The 19716-nt window shown below is 33.8% G+C and overlaps 1 protein-coding gene across 12 annotated transcripts in view; it reads right to left on the reverse strand.

Annotated features, from left to right (window-relative positions):
- Positions 1–19716, reverse strand: part of UBE3A (ubiquitin protein ligase E3A) — a 91858-nt gene that overhangs the window by 25653 nt on the left and 46489 nt on the right. For 8 of the 12 annotated variants that reach the window (XM_059056151.2, XM_067029462.1, XM_059056157.2 and 5 more), the window contains 2 exons: positions 7653–7957; positions 501–1747 (listed from right to left, as the gene is read on the reverse strand). In XM_059056151.2, coding sequence (XP_058912134.1) covers positions 501–1747; positions 7653–7957 — 1552 coding nt within the window. The remainder of the gene's footprint in view (positions 1–500; positions 1748–7652; positions 7958–19716) is intronic. The other 4 variants (XM_067029467.1, XM_067029466.1, XM_067029464.1 and 1 more) reach the window with 1 other exon arrangement.

Below are 19716 nucleotides of genomic sequence, written 5' to 3' on the forward strand. Positions count from 1 at the left end.
CCGGGTCACTTCATTAACCTCAAAATAATGCAATACTCAACTTCACATGATGGCATTTTTAGACACCACTTATTATTTCATAGTGTGGTTTTATTCTACCATTTCTCCCCATTAAGACTTGACATTCATACTTATTACTGGGTATCTCCACAACCCCCTTGTTTCTGTGCTCTGAAACATCCACTTCTCTTCTGAATGACAAAACTTTTGGGGTTAGTTGTCAAGATTTAGAAGATTTATTCTTTTTCAAAGAGAGAGTGATCATGACACAAGACAACCAATATTTTGTGGAACATTTATGAACTTGGACAGGAGCAACAAAAATATAGTACTTATATTACAATAAAAAAGTCCATGTGTTCCTATACTATATAATCATATACATACGTTTTTCCCCCCCAAAGAGTCACTTATAAAATGAATTCACTGAACTGTATCACAGTCTCCCCATCATTAGGTATTCAATCTAGTACTAATTTTTAAACAGTAGCCCAACTTACCCGGACGAGTGCATCATCTATGATATGGTCACGTCTGACTTTGAGTCTCAAATATGGATTCAACTGCTGTCCTTGAACTAAGCTGTAGAGAACAGTGATTCTTCGTTCACTGTACATGCGAATTCTATTGTCATAATACAATCCCAAATTCTTTGTGACAGCATTCAATATAAAGGGACATGTCATAAAAGAGAATTTGTTCTCTGTTTCTACTTTGAAAAAAGTATAATCTTTATCCATTTCTAGAACATCATTCAGTGGTTCATTAATAAACTCTTCAAAAGGGATAAGTGGTTTTCGACAATCCAGAGTTTTAACAGCAAGTTCAGTTTCTAGTGGGTCCACTCGAGGACCTTTCTTGTTCCTTCTTTCTTCTCCCAACAGCTCCTGAAGTGTCAATTCACTGGACTCAGGAATGGGCTCTTCATCATCTTCTTCATTATGATTTGTGTCCACTTCCCCTCCCACTACATTTGCATAGTAAACCATTTTCAAGCACTTGGAAGCAGCAACAATAGCATCATCATCGTTCACTAGATTTCGATTGTTAAAGTCAGTGCTTATGACTTTGTATGTAATAAGTTGCTGAAACGTTTCCATCATTCTTCGAATCTGGTCTGCACTGTATTTAGACCACAGTCTGACCAGTTTTCCTTGGGCTGCAAGGGGTAGCTTACTCATTGCTTTGCAAAACAGTGGCAAAGCCATTTCCAGATATTCAGGACTGTGGAGATTTCTATTCTCCATGACAATAATGAATAAATTCAGATAATTAGGATCTCGGGAGTATACATTGTGATACGTCAAGTCACATTCCACATTAGGTGACAAATACACAAGTGCATTGAGGAAGGCAGTTTCTATTTTTTCATTAGAGAGCAATCTGGTGTAGACCCTTCTAATGGCCTCAATATCCACAGACACATCGTCAGGACCTAATTTTTGTAAGTTGTTATCTCCTTGTGAGCTATCACTTATCCTTGAGGAAGATGCTTCTGAATCTTCTTCCATAGCTGCAGCAGAACATGCAGCTTTTTCCTTTTCATCTTCATCTTTGTCTTCATCCTTTCCTTGAAGAGATTTCAGTTCTTCCTTGGTGTGTTGTTTGACTTTCCGAAAGCTTTGTACCAATGCCTCAGCACTAGAAAAAACTCTTCCAATAACACGAATTAAAGGGGAATAATCCTCCCTCTCTCTACATAATTCTAGAATTTCATATACCGTCTCTTCTGTTAGGTAAGTCACATCTAGAAAATTAGGAAAAAAGAGAACATTTATTTTCATAATATATATGTATGTTTGCTTTCTTTTAATAAGTTCTAGTGAAAAATAAAATTGCCAAACATTTTGCAATAAATACCATTTATGATTTACAACTCTTTTAAAAAAGTATCTTAATACTTAGGTTCAACCAACAAAATATGCTTACCTATTTTTTTCAATGTAGTACTAATATTAACAACTTTACTCATTCTTTTATATTCTATATTCTTATATATAGCTTTTAATGAGCTCAAGCTCATTTCACAATGATAGTATATATATTAACATGCAGTTTTAACTGTAAATATGAACCAAGATATCATGTGCCTACTCATCACAATATACCTCTTACAACTTCGCTCTACTTTAGAGCAGAAACACCACTATTTTTCTGAGAGGTTTATTCCTTATTTCACTACTCTGTTTTCAAAAGACTAGGAAGGCAGTTTTAAGAAAAATTTCTTCAGAGTCCTCTTTGGAAACAGCTCTTGTCCTAAAACCAGACTAGTTCCTTTCTGAGTCTTAGTTTTTTAATCAGGGTGGCCATTCTGTGGGTGACAGAGAAGGATTAATATATCATTTCCCATAAGCTCTGAAGTTGACAGACACTGCCACCTGCAGCCAGGTTGGAATAAATCTTACACAGTGACAGGAAATAGTTACAAAGCAGTGAAAACAACAGGGTGAGAAGAAAGCAAAACTTATGACCAGACAAGTGAAACATACTACTATGTAGTCACCAAAATCTGTTTCCTCTCCTTCCTGGGCACAGAGTTGGACACATTCTCCAGCTTTCCCAGCTTTTTGAGGTAAGTGCTACTTTCAGGCTAATGCTTTTCTCCTTCTGGCTAATGGGATGATGCTTCCAGGACGGTTCTGAAAATCGTGTGTTAAAGATAGTGCCATTACAGCTGCAACTCTGAATGACTGCATGAATCAGAACTCTCTGCCATTCTAAAATATTATGGCTGTTAGATGAGCTAGAAACAAATTTCCACTGTTTGTAATAAGCTAGTATTCTTTCTGGGGTCTACTTAATATTGTATTCTAGCTGATCCTTACAAGTAGAGAAGCCTTTCATTTTCCCCATCTTGCCTTTAGAGTCTTTAAAATACAAGTAATGACCATCTCCCCCTAAGCTGCTATATTACCACTGTTTTTGCAGCTTGTAGTATTTAAATCCATGGGAGTTTTATTATGATTTTCTGTTATATCCATTCTTCCCCATAAAGAAATAACATCATAAAAGTCAAAAATGACAGCAGGCCCTGAAAGGCCAGACTGAATATCAATTTATTACACATTTTCAGAGTTACCGTAATGTTAACAAATTAAAATTCTAATGAAATCACAGAAGAAACAAAGAAGAAAATACTTCAAGGACTTTTTGAGATAAAAATCTCTGGAGCCATGGACAGTTGCAGGGGTGAAAGAGTTGTTGCAGTTTGCTGGAATTCATTTTACTTCCTTCTCATATGTCTTTAAGTATAGTGGCTTAGGCCTCCACTGTCAGCTTTTGCCATTAGACTTTTTACATTTGCTATTATTTGCTTTCAGACAAAACCAGATAAACCTATAGCTCCTATTCTCTTTAACAACAAAATTTAAATCTATACATATACTCCCTTGAGAGGACCAGAGTAAGTTTGGAGGTTACAGAATGCGTGAGTGCTTAAGGTGAGTGCCACTGCATGAATACATTAGAAAAAGAAAGAAAAACTCCATGTGTTCCTTCTCTTACACTTTTCTTACTTGAGAAGAAAATAAAAGCACACACACAAAAATGAATTTTAACATGTTGTTTTCTAAAACTCCAAGTTCTCATCTTACTCAAATGTTGATTTATTTTGTGCCATTTAATATGAGCTTTCATAATGTCTGACTTTTTTCAAAGCAGTTACCGAGTACAATGATTGGAGTGAAAAACAATGTAAAACATTCAAACTCAAAGAGTAGTAAATCCCAATGCTTGGGAACATCATACAACAGGCAATGGGTTGATTCAACACCTCATACATTAAACTCCCTGGCATTTACCATGAGTTTCAGCTAAAAAAAAAAAAAAAAGAAGAAGAAAACTAACAATTTAAAAATTAAAATTAGTTAGCTATAATGTACTCACCCTCATGATGTTAACAAAAAAACCAAACCCACCCTACATTCTCTCTTATTTTGAGATAAGCCTATATAATTACAAAATTTCACGTACCAAAGCTGAGAAATATAACCCAATAGCACTATTTTTTGTTATGACTTGTATGAATATTAGATTAGTAGATATAAAATAAAATGTTTTAACAGTCAACGATTTATTGCATACAATAAACAGGAGCATAAACAACTGTATTTTAAATGAAAATACAGAAGTAAAAATATTTCAATCCTGTAGTCAAATAACTTACATTAATAAAAGAAGTGAAACAGCCTTTAAACAGAAGATAACCAAATTTCATTTTATAAATCAATTCTAATAGCAAAGAAAACAATGAATGCTCTGGGCAGAGATAATTCAAAAACCCTGAAAGGGGGTGGCTGGGCTTGTGTGTGTGTGATCGATCCCTAATGACTATAAAACATGTCTGGCATTACTCAAAGTACTCAAATGTTTGACAGGTAAGACTAACCGATTACTAAAAGGATATGAAACCTCTAATGACCAACCACAAGATCTCATTCTCAACTAACAGAAAGTTGAGTAACGCTGGGTAACACCCCAAGACTTTTGTGTCCTGATTAATAGCAGTTTAGTTTACATGGCTATATCAACTTAAATTTTCTATTGCAATTACTTCTAACTCCAAAGCAGGTGCTATCATTGTTCTGTATCTGAAATGTGATCCTCTAAAACTGCTCTCTTACCTCCAGCTCTCTAATATAATCTGGGCAGACACTTTAGGCTGGCTAACTCCAAATCTATTCACCACCTTTACCCTGACATGCCATTGTGATAGAAACTGAAAATTAAACACTAGTATTCCAATCCTCACTTGCACTGGGGACAGTATGTGACACAGGTCTGCCAGTGACCTATGTGGAAGCCTATCTTCTGAGGATTTGTTTTCCTGATAAATGAGACAAATACGACTAACTCATACTCTGAGTAGAAAAAAAATCATTTATTCTTATTAGCAGATGAACAAAATAAGCTAACTAATATCATTTTCAAAGTACCCAAGCAAAGACTATACAGGTCTGCACAAATTATAAAACTGTCCTTCAAATTAAAAAAAAAAAGTGTTTACTAATATTTTGAGACCACTTTTCATACAGGCCAGTAAAAATTATCGAACTGTGGAAGAAATAAAATGTAGCACCCCAAATAAAGAGCATTTGTCATTTTGAATTAACTATTCAGATATGTTATTTTACAGGAAAGAGAACAAATGATATATTTTGTCTGTTAACTCTAAGAAGATGTATTGGTAAAACAATATTACTGACAAAAGTCTTAATCCCTTTAATCAAAAAAGTGACAGCCTTGTCATCAAATACTTAAGCAGAGGATACTTTTAGAGTCATGTAAATAATCCTATCTTCATTGTGTCAAATGGACCCTTATACTTGTAATGAACACATATAAAATTTCTTAATATGATTCCTCCTCTGCTTTGATATTTGCTTCATAGTAAAAGATAATACAAAATGCAAATGGTTAGTGAGTGAGCAGCTTCCAAAAACTGAACCACAAAAATATCAAATTTTATCACACCATGAATCTAATCTTTGGTTCTTGCTACCAGACTGTCAACAACTTCTTTTATGGGCCGTAACTCTTTAACAAATCCTTAAGGTTTGTTCTATTCAGGATATTTAGGCATCTTCTGCTAAACTTCAGTAACCTCTTCCTGAAGAGTGTGAAACTGCTAACTGGGAGCTTATTTCGCACTATTTTAATTGGAAAAAAATTATAATATGTTCTTATGAGACCAGGCCCAAAAAACAAAACCCACCTAATTTCTTAAAATGTAACCAAAACATAGTAACTATCTATTATAAATAACTATCCAGTTAGGACATAGGACACTCTGTTTCCTAATCATCAAATAACGAAGTTGTTAACAAAGAGTTGCCCTGCATGCAGTAAATATGGCTTATCTTATGGATAAGCAGCGTTGTAGACCCACGCACCCTCTGTTAGCATGACATGCTCTTCAGAACATCTTCAAGTGATTCTGACATTCTACTAATTCTACATAAAATGTACCAATACTTTATTCACATGGTGTTTTGTTTAAAATGTTAAACTGAGTTTTTCAGACATAAATGTAAATTAGTTAAAAAAACACTGCATTTTGAAATATAAACATTCATTAACGTTTGGGTATCAATAAAAGGAGGTATTCTACTGAGAAAACAATAAATGAGACATTTTTGTATGACATACCTGTATATTTTATGATATATGTGTATTTGAAAAATAATCTATAAAATTTTAAACTTAAATTCTTATGCAAAAAGAGTTTGGGGCACACTATTCAACACCTGAAACTTTGTAACTAGAATTAACATATATAATTAACATTCAAAATAAAAGTACTAGTGCAGTTACTATATTTATAATTCCTAGTAAAAATATACTATAGTAAATACAGATGTTGTAGGTAAAAGGGGGCAGGGGGAAAGAGTGTAGTATATTAGAAGAAAATACAATGAACTGCTAAATTATATAGACTTGAGCTTAAACAGTATACAAAGACTGGGGATAATCATCCAATAAGTACCTCTAAAATGAACCACATAGCCAAAAAAAAGATGGGTACATCCATCCTGCACTATAACCCCCATATGGCTTGCTGCCTTCAACTGTGGCAGCACATCCTACATTCACAATAACGGTTGTTCTTATGGTGCACACTTGCTGCGGAAATGTGTATAATGCAACTTCCACATTAACTATCGACAACGTTCATTTATTTATCTAGTGTGTGAGCTAATTCATGGAATAGAAATATTCATGCAATAAAGCTGTAATAAAGTTATGAAAACAGCTTTATTATGGAAATAGAGTAGAAGCTATTAACACAATTCCATTTCACTAATTAATTTAAACTTGATTCAAATGACGTTACTGAAAACTTTAGAGGCAGTATCTAACTTCTATATATCCTAAACAAAAAGCTTCCTCTTTTAAAATACAATTACCTCTGGTAGGACTGTCAGTCATTCAAAAATCTGATTAACTTGTTTCTAATACCAATTTGCTTTCACTGGGAGAAAGAAAGCTTGAAGTTTATTAAAAAGAATAAAAGTTTTAGAAGTTTTGGAATACAGGATCATTTAGAAAGAAAAATAAGGCTTGGTTAAGACTACCATTGTTAGGTAATGATTCTTGGCAGTATGAGTGTGCCAAATGCCTGGGAGAAGGTGAGCAGGATACAGGAAGAATATATTAGAAAGAAAAATTGCTTATTTCTCAGATAACTATTAACAACATTTTGTCTTGCCTGCAGAAACAGAAAAAGACCACTGATTCCTCTTTCTGCTACTTTCACTGTATAGTGCTTGGGTTCCAAAATGCAGGCCAGATATTTAGTCCAGCTATTCTAACATCTAAATGACTTTGTGGCCTAGTTTAGGTTATTAACTACTACTTAATACATTTTTCCTAGTAGAAAATATTTAAAATTTCTAATCAATCCATTAGCAAAGGAACTTTTGGGAATATAATCTGCTTCTAATTAGAGATCATCAGAACAGTAAAATAGAGTAAAATCATTAACTCAATTATTAGTTCTGTCCTCTATCACAATAAAAAATCGATTCCACTATACTATCATGTCCTAAGGTCACAAAATGAGAAAAAAAGCAAACAGCAACACCTCACACACTGTGAAAATCTCCGATGTGGTTTTCAGTCCAAAATTCTCAATTAAAGATAGAACGTCTTACCTTTAAAATCATCTCTTGCTCCTTGTCCATCCTTCTTGTTCATTTTCATGTCAGAGCAGTTGTTAGGGGCACCTTTAGAGTTTTCAAGGTAAGCTGAGCTTGCTCCTTTCTTGGAAGGATGAGGATCACAGAGTTTTGCATTAATCTTATAAAGCTCAAGGGCTTTAATAGCTGCTGCATTGTTATCCATACGACGAAAAGTTGGACAGGAAGCACAAAACTCATTCGTGCAGGCCTCATTTCCACAGCCCTCAGTTAACTGGTGGTAGTAGCGTTCTATTAGATGTTTTGCAGCTGCTCGCTTCCTGTACCAAACATTCAAACAATAAGCACAGTGATTAGTAGAGCTCTCAGGTACAAAGCTCAACAGATCATCAAGAAGGCAGAAGTTAGTCAAGCACTGAAGTAATAAACCTGCATATTAAGATGAGGTATAGAAGATGGAGATACACTATTTACACAGACCTTTTAACTGGTGAAATATTTGATACTTATTTCCTAAGACATGTGATAAAGAATATCAATGCTTGTCAAAAATCACTGTTTTAACAGAATATGCTTTCCTTTGGTTTGGGGTGCAGTGGAGGGGCACTTGCTTGATGTGCTTCAACTGTTTAGCACCACAGCTGAAAATCACAAGTTTTATGACTAAGAGTTTTAGTATTTTATCATTTTAAAAATTAACATTAAGAAAATGAGAGTAAAGTATCAATCCAGCTTTCCTTTATATAATCACCATTTTGTTTCAACAGCCTGTAAATATTTGACTTATAGTTAACATAGAACTTCTATGTGGAACAAAGAAGGAACCCCCCATTATCTACTATATGGAAGATTTTTAAAGAAATTTATAAATAAAATATCCAAACCTTGTGTTATATTACAAGAAAGTGGCTCAAAACATAAAATTTTGAACCCAAAAGGTATCATAAAACTTCCTCATTAATACCATGTCATAGGAACATGGAATATTTTAAATTCCTTTTAGAGCAAAATCTTATATTACTCTTACTTTGTGAACATAAAGTATGTGAATTAATGTTCCATTATGGCTGTTCTAGCAGACCTAGCAAGGATATTGAAGAAGGGGTTATTTCATCAAGCAAGAAGCTGGACTAATTTCTATCTCTATGGCTTATTCCAACTCTTAAGATCTATACTTCTACTATTGATGATATGAGATCAACATAACCTGAGTAGTCTACTGGATCCAAAAAACGTAATTCACAGCTATTCCTTTTGTTTCCAAATAGACATACAGGAATAAAAACTACAAATAATCAAAACTATTTAAAAAATAATTTATCTAATTTAATTCTCAAAATGTTCCTACAATGATCTCACAAACATGTAGGACTAAACGGCAAATGGTATTAGAGTTTACGTCTTGTTAATCGTGAGATACATCTTGTTAATCATGAGATACATCTTGTTAATCATGAGAAACTGAACAACTAACAAGACAAATAAGGGACACACTAATAAATCCAATTTTGTCTCAAAAGTAGGACTGTCTCTAAACTATCAAGGTAAGTGACAAACAGTAATAACTCAAACACATTCAATTCATTCTGGTGCTCTGTTTTTCATGTTCCATGCAAATTTACCACTCAATGCATGCGAACAGAGAAAAAAGAAAAGCCCACAAACCACACTTAGATATTTTATTATATGTAGCTATAAACAATTCCACTCCTGAAAATTAAAACATATTATTTCAGATATATCACTGTGCAAAATACTAAAGTGACAACATGTAAAGAAAGAGAAATATAGAATTTATAATGTTTATACCATACACTGCTATTCTTCTTCCAAAATGCAATAGCTTTCCCTAGTGAGAATGTAAATAAGTATGTATTTCCTTTCTGGAAGAAAATTATTAACATTTATCAAAAGTCTTAAAAATGAATCAGAGGATGAACCATATGAATCAAATATCCCATTTTGGGTGAAAATAATAGGCCAATTTCGTTTCTAGAAAACCTGGAAAAAAACTGACACACCCAAAAATAGATTACTAAAATGAACTGATAACCATTCACACAATGGAATAAACAAAAATTATCAAGATCTGAATTTGGCATAGGTCACTAATTGATCTTTTAATTGTGAAAGTCTGTTACAAAGTAGTGTCATATGAAGCCATTTTTATTTCAAAGTGTTAACATTCATTTCCCTGAATAATGTGATTGAATTAGTTTTTTTAATTATTCTATCATTTTGCTTGCAATTTATTTTTTCTATAACGTGCTACTTGTACATTAAAATTAATGAATATGAAAGGGGAAAATGTTAGTGGTTTCAAAACTTCATATACATGATTTGAATGGCCTCAAGGTTTACTAAATTGTCCGTATGAGTTTTTAAAGATTAGTTTCACAAATCAAAATACCAAAACAGTCTAGCTATTTTTCTTATTGTCCTAAAAAAACAAACAAACCAAAAAATACCGGTCATACACATAATGGTTCTGAATTTAATACATAAACAAGTGTGAATATTAAAAACAGAACAAGACTGAGAAATCAGAAAACCGGCTTTAAGAATCAAAGTAGCTGTACTATCTGAACAACTCTGGGCCTCAGTTTCCATCGTTAAGGCTCCTTTCAGTTCTAAAATCTGTTAATAGGGAGTTGAGCAAGGAACTATCATTTGTTGAATGCCTGGTAACATACTGGACACACTGCAAGGGACTTTGACATAGGTTATCTCATCTGAATCCCATGACTTTGAGGATGATCTTCAGTGCACAGCCAAAAAAGGAGACAGAACTGAAAGAGTCAAATCACGTATCCAATGTCGCACAAAGGAAAGTGCAGAACTAGGATGAGAGCAGGAGTCCAGAGGTCTTCCGGCTTCAGAGTCTAAGTCGTTTCTACTACATTGTCTTACGAAGGTGATACATTTCAAAATAATTCTTAACAATAGTAGTACTAAAAACTTTTATGGAAAAAAAATCCCATAAATAATGTGCAATTGAAAAAAGTAAAATGCCTTCTGAAAAACCAGAATTTGAATCTCAAATTTATGCATATCTGGTATCACACAAGAACACACGTTTCTCGAGGAACAGGTAGCACTATATTCTGTAAATTTAATATATCTATAATTTGTTGAAGACCTATGTGTTAGGCTTACAGATGTTCTCACTTTAGATGACAATAAACCCTAGAAATTAAAAGCTCACACTCTGAGGCCAGATTGCCCAAGTTCACATGCTGGCTCTGCCACTTAATAACTATGTGACCTTGAATGAGTTTACTTAAACTTCCTGTGTCTCCGTTTCCTCATCTTAAAAATTATGGCATACAGAAGAATTATTATGGCTGTGAGAGAATTAAATGAGTTAATATATAAAAAGTGCTTAGAACACAGCATGGCACATAGTAAGCACCATTAACTTATGGCACATAGTTAGCCTCCATTATTGTTACAATTTTTATTAGCATCCTTACAAGTCTAAGATTAGCTATATTAACCTGCATTCTGATGCTCAGAGCTGTTACCTAACAAGTTACATATCTAATAAGAGATCTGAACCCAGGTTTGACTCAAAACTTGGGCTTTTAATACCACTAAGGGTAGATTTAATATAAAAGTAGGCCCCTCTATTTGATCTGCTTCACTGCCCCAAGACTTAGAAACGGCAGCTAGACTGATGAAACAGGACTGAAAGGAGGCCAAGACAGAACCTCCGTGTTATTAGTGGAATCAACCACACCAAGCATTTTTCTTCTTTCCTCACTTCAGTGACACCTTGAATTAACTGTATATAATTCAGTATCCCCATCTAATTTAGAACACATAAAAAAGCCTCTACATTGGGAATATGTAAACTAATAATGACATTTTGGTAAATAACCTGTACAAGATCAATCCCTATACATCGAGTTGCCAAATCATAGCTTATGGACCAAATCTAGCATGCCACCTATTTTTTTATAGCTTGTTTGGTTTTTAAATTTCAAATGGTTGAAAAAGTCAGTAAAAGAATAACATTTTGTGACATGTAAAAATTACATGAAATTCAAATTTTAGCATCCACAAAGTCTTACTAGAACACAGTCAAGCTCAAGCTCATTCATTTACATATTGTCTACTGCTGCTTTCACATTAGAACAGCAGAGCTGAGTAGTTTTAACAGAGACTGTACAGACTGCAGAGCCTAAAATAAATACCACCTGGCCTTTACAGAAAAAATTTCCCAACTCTTAATTTAGAGACTGTGCTTTCTGCCCTCCAGTGACACTTCCATCCAATCACATGGCCTCCTACTCTTTGTTTTACCTCAGCAAATCATTTTATGCAGTAAAATGTATAACTCCCTCAAGTATGACTTCAAAAAACAAAGGAGAGAGGGAAAAAGAAAGATAGAGAAGAGACAATGAGAGAAAAAGAGGAAGAAAATGAAATAGAAAAAAGGAAAAAAATGAAGAGATGTCTTTTCCCAAGGGGGTCCCCTTTAGTGAAACCTTATCTGTCATTCAAAACTATCCCAAGAGGGGCTATGGCTAACTTTCTATAATTTCCTCACATCTCACTGCCTTTTCTTCTATGTAAAAAAAAAAACAAGTACTATACTTTATAATATACTGGTTTTTTTATAAAGGTATTTTTTCTTATCAAGTCAAGTGACATTTAGTGATAGCACTCTCAACGCTCAAGATTACTTACACATTGAAAACAGGTAATACTTTCCATTGACTTCTTTTATTTCTATGACTGAATCAGTGAGACAGTCCTACAAATAAATGTTCTGTGGAATAATAATATAGAGAGCCAGAGTTACTCTAGAAAACTTGGTGGAAATCTTTAAAAAATGGTTTCACCTTAGGGGGAAGTGCACTGATGTCAGCAATTAACTTTGAAATGTATGGGGGGGGGGAGATGGATTGATAAATAGAAGGGTAGACATATGATAAAGCACTGTAAATATTAAAGGTAGAATCTAGATGACAGGCATACCACATCAACTGTGCAATTCTTTCAATTTACCTGCATGTTTGAAAGTTTTCAAAGTAAAACACTGGGGGAAAATACTGTTGCCATATCCTAACTTTTTAGACAGCAGATCAAATGGCAGAGGAAATGGTTTCAGCCATCAGGGGAGGAAAAGGAAAACCAATGTCAACATCATCAATGGTACTAATACCACATTTGCCGACTCTGTTTTTGGAACAGTCCGGTACTTAACAAAAACAAACAAACAAACAAAACCCTATAATAATAATGATAAATACAAGAGTTAAACTCTGAACACATTATGCACAGCAACTTAATTTGCCTGTCAAGAAAACAAATACTAGGAAAGTATGTTTAATGTTCCTATATCAATGGCAAACCACTGGAATCAGAACCACTGAAACAGCTGCCAACAATATAAGAGATGGAAGTGGAAAATGATCTTAAGTTGAACTTAGTAGGAAGTTGGAAAATAAACAATGAATACAGAAAGAAGAAAATGAAGAAATAAAAATAGTAACTGCCAGGGGACTTCCCTGGCAGTTAAGTGACTAAGACCCCGAGCTCCCAATGCAGAGGGCACAGGTTTGATCCCTAGTTGGGAACTAAGATCTCACATGTTGCATGGCGTGGCCAAAAAAATAAATAAATAAATAAAGCAACTTTCAGAAAGTGAAGATGTATCAGTGAACAGTGAGCAAACAAGACTGTAATTATAATACAAAACGACAGAACTTAAATAATAACTGTGACGTGCAACATAAGAACTATTGGTGGAGTAAGTACAGAATAATGAAAGGAGATAAAAAGGCAAAGATCAAAAGAACATGTGAACGTTAAGTAGAGGGGCTTTAATTGAAAATGAAGTCAAATGAAGATGTGAGGAATCAAGAAACCAGAGATAAAACAGAAAGGGCCCAAGGCTTATATAATCAGTCTATAAAGCTAATAACCACTGCTTACTAGCCTCAAAGAAAGTAGAACACCTTTGTTCCTTCTAGGATGTTGCCTTTGTAAATCCTCCACCCCCTTCCCCAAAGTTTTATTTAACATAAAAAAATTTTAAGAACGACCAATGTTATCCTAGATAGTATTAGGCCTTACAGAAATAGATCCGACAAAAAAAACATCTGTGACACAGCCACAATCAGGTTTAAGGTTGGGTCTATTACAATGGATTTGAGTGAATTATTAGATTATTTCCATTGTGAACTCATTATTACCATGATCCAAGCAACAAGCCATTAACTACAGAATAAGATACAGTTTTCACAATAAAAATTTTTATTTAAATTGGTATTTTTTTACTGTTAGAAATATGTTTACTGTAATAATAACTCCTGAGTATTCTTTTATTGAAGCTTATAATCTCAATGCCTAGAGAGTTTGTTATACAGTTAACACAACTGTAGAACTATTTATACAAAATTACTCACCTTAAAAAAACTTTTTGTTTTTTAAAACAGTGTGACATTTTAGAGTGAAGAATAAACAAAATACAAACTATATCCATCCACCTCCCTCCCTCCAATTAAGATCCTAAAGGGAAAGGAATACAAAGTATATGTTGGCATTAGTGTAGAGCAACTACTAATTCTCTGTGATGATCATGAAATACGGTCTTTGATTTTTATTTCTGATTCAAAGACAAACAAGACAAAACTTGTACCTTGACTAATTACACACTTGAGTGTCTACCATGGATCAGGCAATATGCTGTAAATTCTGCGATAAAGATCTTGTTGTCTGACTATTTTGCATTCTAGATAGCTGGATCACTCTTATAAAATAATCTTTTCTAGGAGGTTAGGGAGCTGAGAAAACCTTGGAGTTATTTAAAAACTTAATAGCTTTTATATATATTGTTGAGAAACGCCTAGAGTTCTTTCAGTGTTAGGGTGAGAAAATTCTTAAGACTTAACTTTGAATTTATACTAAAGATTATTCAATACACATCAAAGTTAGCTTTGCATAGGTGATACATGAGCCTATAGTTGCATTCCTATCAACTGAACTGTAGAATTACTACATTTGTCTGAACAAAGATAAAAAAATTAACCAGCCAACCAGAAAGGACAGCAGGATGGAGAAAAAAGAAGCACCAGAACTGATTCCCCTACAGAAACTCTGACTTACATGTGATCCAAAAACCTTTTAGGAAACCTCCAAAACCAATTAGAAAGTTGCAGTACCTCAGGCAAGCTCAAAGCCTAAACCAGCCAGAAATGTGTAAGAAAAGTTTCATATCAATTGTCTCAACCCCTCCTCAAACTGGCACAGTTCACAATAGTGATGAAAAGCCCAACTTGCAGCATCACCCTTGGGAACAGAAAAAAGAGAAGAATTATGTCCAACATTCTCAAGGGGGCTGCCCAAAGAACTACTTTCTGTCTTGCCTAACTCAGAAAACTCATGGAATTAGCATACACTGGATGCCTAGGGAAAACAAAAAGTTCTCTGGCTTGCTGTAGCCTCAGAGAACCTTAAGTGCTACAGAAAGACACAAGAGAAGGCAAAATACTATAAGTTCTTGAAAGAAAACCAATAAACCTCTTCAATTGGGAAATTACAAGAACAAGTCCAGAGAAGATGCACTCCCTAAAAGGTTTTAGAGGTACCAAGAATCTCTAGCTAGGCTGAATGATGGTGATTTTCCCCTCTATGAAGCCAGACCATAAAGACTGGGAGAGAAGCTGTTTTCCAAATGCAAAATCCACATCAATAACAACAAAAAAAATAAGGCACATAAAAAAACAGGGAATCATGACCTAGTCAAATGAACAAAATAAAGTTCTAGAAAATGACCTAAAGAAACAGAGCTCTACGAATTAAATGACAAAAAATTCAGCCTAATTGCTTTAAGGAAACTCACAGTACTATAAGAGAACACAAAGAGAAAATTAGATGAAATCATGATGCATGAACAAATGAGAATATCAAAAAATATACATATAAAGAACCAAAGATTCTAGAGTTGAAGAATACAATAAATGAACTGAAAAATTCTCAAGAGGTAATGGCAGATCTGATCAAGCAAAAGAAAAGAATCAATGAACCTGATGGGCAGGTCTTTGAAATTCTTGAGTCAGAAGGAAAAAAGAAAAAAAAAGAAAAAGAAGAAAAATGAAGAAAGCCTAAGGGACCTATGGGACATCAAGATGACCAATATATGCATTAGGGAAATACCAGCAAGAGAAGAGAGAATGAAGCAGACAGCTTACTTGAAAAAATAATGGCCAAATGCCTTCCATATATGAGGAAGAAAAAAATGGTTATCTAATTTTAAGAGGCTCAAAGGACTCCAATTAGGATGAACCCAAAGAGGCCCATACTAAGATGCATTATAATCAAACTGTCCAAAGCCAAAGATAGAGAGAAAATCTTGAAAGCAACAAAACGGAAACTACTGGTCATGTACAAGGAAGCTAGCACTAGATTATCAGCAGATACCTTCCACCATCCCACTTCCAGGAGTGGGATGACATATTCACAGTGCTGGAAAAAAAAATACCTTCCAACCAAAACACTATTATCTGGCAAACTGACTTTAAAAATGAAGGAGACATAAAGACCTCCTAGCATAAACAAAACCTGAGATAGTTCACCACCACTAAACCCACCTTACAAGAAATGCAAAAGGGAGTCCTACAACTTGAAACAAAAGGACACAAAACACAAAAGCATATGAAAATATAAAGTTTTCTGGTAAAGGTAAATTTATAGACAAATACAGAATCCTGTAATGTTGTAATGGTGGTGAGTAAATCACTTTTAATTCAGGTAGAGAGTTAAAATATAAAAACATTTTAACAACTCAACTATATGTTAATGGATATGAAATATAAAAAGGTGTGATTTGTGTCATCAACAAAAAGGGGAGAGATGTAAAGAAGTAAAGTTTTTGTATGTAACTGAAATTGTTATCAGTTTAAAATATTTCATTACAACTGTAAGATTTTATGTAATTGCCATGGTAACCACAAAGAAAATACCTATAGAAGATGCACAAAAGAAAGGAATCAAAGCATGTCACTACAAAAAAAATTAACAAAACACAAATGAAGGCATCTCAGAGAAAAAGAGGGGAAAAAATAACTACAATATATACAAAAAACAATTAACAAAATGGCAATAGTAAGTTGTTCCCTATCAGTACTTACTTTAAATGTTAATGGATTAAACTCCCAATCTAAAGACATAGATTGGCTAAATGGATTTAAAAAAGAAAAGACTCAACTATATGTTGTCTACAAGAGTTACTTTAGATACAAGGACATACACAAGCAGAAAGTGAAAGAACAGAAAAAACATCCTATACAAATATAACCAAAAGAGGGAAGAGATACATATGATCAGAAAATAAAGAAAATATTTATATATAAGAAAATAAAGTCAAAAACTGTCATAAGAAACAAAGGACACATTATATAATAAAAGGGTCAATTCACCAGAAAGACACTACAATTATAAATATATATGCAGAGCACTGAAACAGTAAGCAAACATTAACAGAATCAAAGGGAGAAACAGACAGTAACACAATTACAGTAGGACATTTCAGTACCTCACTTTCAATAGTAGATATATCAACCAGACAGAAAATCACTTGGGAAACAGAGGACTTGAACATCATAATAGACCAAATGGACCTAACAGACAAATAAATGACACTCCACACAACAACAGCAGAATCTACATTTTCTCAGTTGCACATAAAACATTTTCCAGGAAAAAGCACATGTCGTGCCACAAAACGAGTCTTAACAAAATTTAAGAAGACAGAGATCATACCAAGTATCTTTCCCAACCACAATGGAATGAAGTTAAAAATCAAAATCAAAAGGAAAACTTGAATATCCACAAATTTATGGAAATTAAACAACACAGTCTTGAACAACCAATGGGTCAAATAAGAAATCAGAAGAAAAATTAGAAGATATCTTGAGACAAACAACAATGAAACACAACATACCAAAATGTATGGGACGCAGCAGAAGCAGTGCTGGGAAAGTTTATAGTGGTAAATACCCACATTAAAAAAGAAAAAAGACCTCGAATCAACAACCTAACTTTAGACCTCAAGGAACCAGAAAAACAGACTAACTCAGAAGGAAGGAAACAAAGATTACAGAGAAATGAAACAGAGCATAGACAACTGAAAAAATAATCAATGACAGTAAGAGTTGTTTTTGGAGAATTTCAAGACAATCAACAAATCATTTGCTAGACCAAGAAAAACGAAAAATGACTCAACAAAATCAGAAATAAAGAAGATAAATTATAATTGATGCTACAAGAATAAAAAGAATCATAAGAGACTACTAACAAGTATACACCAACAAATTGAATAACCTAGGAAAAAAATGAATATATTTCTAGAAAAGCCCAGGATAAGATAGCTTCACTGGAGAATTCTACCAAAGATTTAAAGAAGAATTAACACCAATCCTTCTCACACTCTTTCCAAAAAATGAAGAGAAGGATACACTTCCAAACTTACCTATGAGGCCAGAATTACCCTGATACTAAAATGAGACAGAGCTATGAGACAAGAAAAATACAGGCCAATATCCCTGATAAATATGGATGCAAAAATCAATAAATTACTAGCAAGTAGAATTTGACAACACCTGAAAAGGATTATACACCATCGCCAGGTGGGATTTATTCCTGGAATGTAAGGATGCTTCATCATATGAAAAATCAATCAACATCATACACCAAATTACCAAAATGAAGGACAAAAAATAACATGATCATCTCAACTGATGCAGAAAAAGCATTTGACAAACACCCTTTCATAACAAAAAGTCAAACTAGACACAAAAGGAAATTACCTCAACATAATAAAGTCCATAGAAGTAAAGCCCACAGTCAATATTATACCCAATGGTGTAAAACTGAAAACCTTCCCTCTAACATCAGGAACAAGGGAAGGATGCACACTCTCACCGTTTCTTTTCACCACAGTACTGGCAATCGTAGTCAGAGCATTCAGGCAAGAAAAACAAACGAATGCATCCAAATAGGAAAGGAAGAAACAAAGAAAATTATCTTTGTTCATAGATGACATCAATATGCAGGAAACCATAAAGATCCCACAAAAAAATGTTAGAATAAATGAATTCAGTACAGTTGCAGGATACAAAAATCAACTTGCAAAAATCAGTTGTGCTTCTATAAACTAAAAATGAACAATCTGAAAAGGAAATTAAGAAAATATTCCCATTTGCAACAGCATCAAAAATAAAATACTTATGAACAGACTTACCCAAGGAGGCAAAAGACTTTTACAGTGAAAATGACAAAGAATTTCTAAAAGAAGCTAAAGAAGACACAAATGGAAAGACAGCCTGTGTTCATGGATTGCAAGACTTAATGTTGTTAAAAGGTCCATACTACCCAAAGCAATCTACAGATTCAATTCAATCCCTACTGAAATCCCAATGGCATTTTCTCAGAAATAGAAAAAAAAAAAAAATCCTAAAATTCATATGGAATCTCAAAGGACCCCAAATAGCAAAACTAATCTTGAGAAAGAAAAACAATGCCAGAGGCCTCACAATTCTTGATTTCAAAACATCTTTACAAAGCTACAGTAATTAAAACAGTATGGTGCTGGTATAAAGTCAAGTCATACAGACCAATGGAACACAACAGAGAATACAGAAATAAACTCTTACACATACAGTCAAATGATCTTCAACAAAGGTACCATGGGTACACAAGGGAAAGAACAGTCTCTTCAACAAATGGAGCTGAGAATACTGAATATCCCCACGCAAAGAATGAAGCTGGACCCTTAACTTACACTATACAATATAAAAGTTAATTCAAGATGGATTAAACACCTAAATATATGACCTGAAATTATGAAACTTCTAGAAGAAAACATAGTGGGATAGTTTCAGGACACTGGATTTGGGTAATGAATTCTTTGATATGACACCAAAAGCATATGCAATGAAAGCAAAAATAGCCAAATGGGACTATATCAAACTTAAAAATAAGAAATATCAAAGGAAACAATCAACAGAGTGAAAAGGCAACCTATGGAATACAATCTATTCAATCTTCTGGGCTCAACAGTCTATGTCAG

The sequence above is a fragment of the Kogia breviceps genome, chromosome 3, assembly GCF_026419965.1.
Source record: "Kogia breviceps isolate mKogBre1 chromosome 3, mKogBre1 haplotype 1, whole genome shotgun sequence".
Taxonomy (NCBI): Eukaryota; Metazoa; Chordata; class Mammalia; order Artiodactyla; family Physeteridae; genus Kogia; species Kogia breviceps.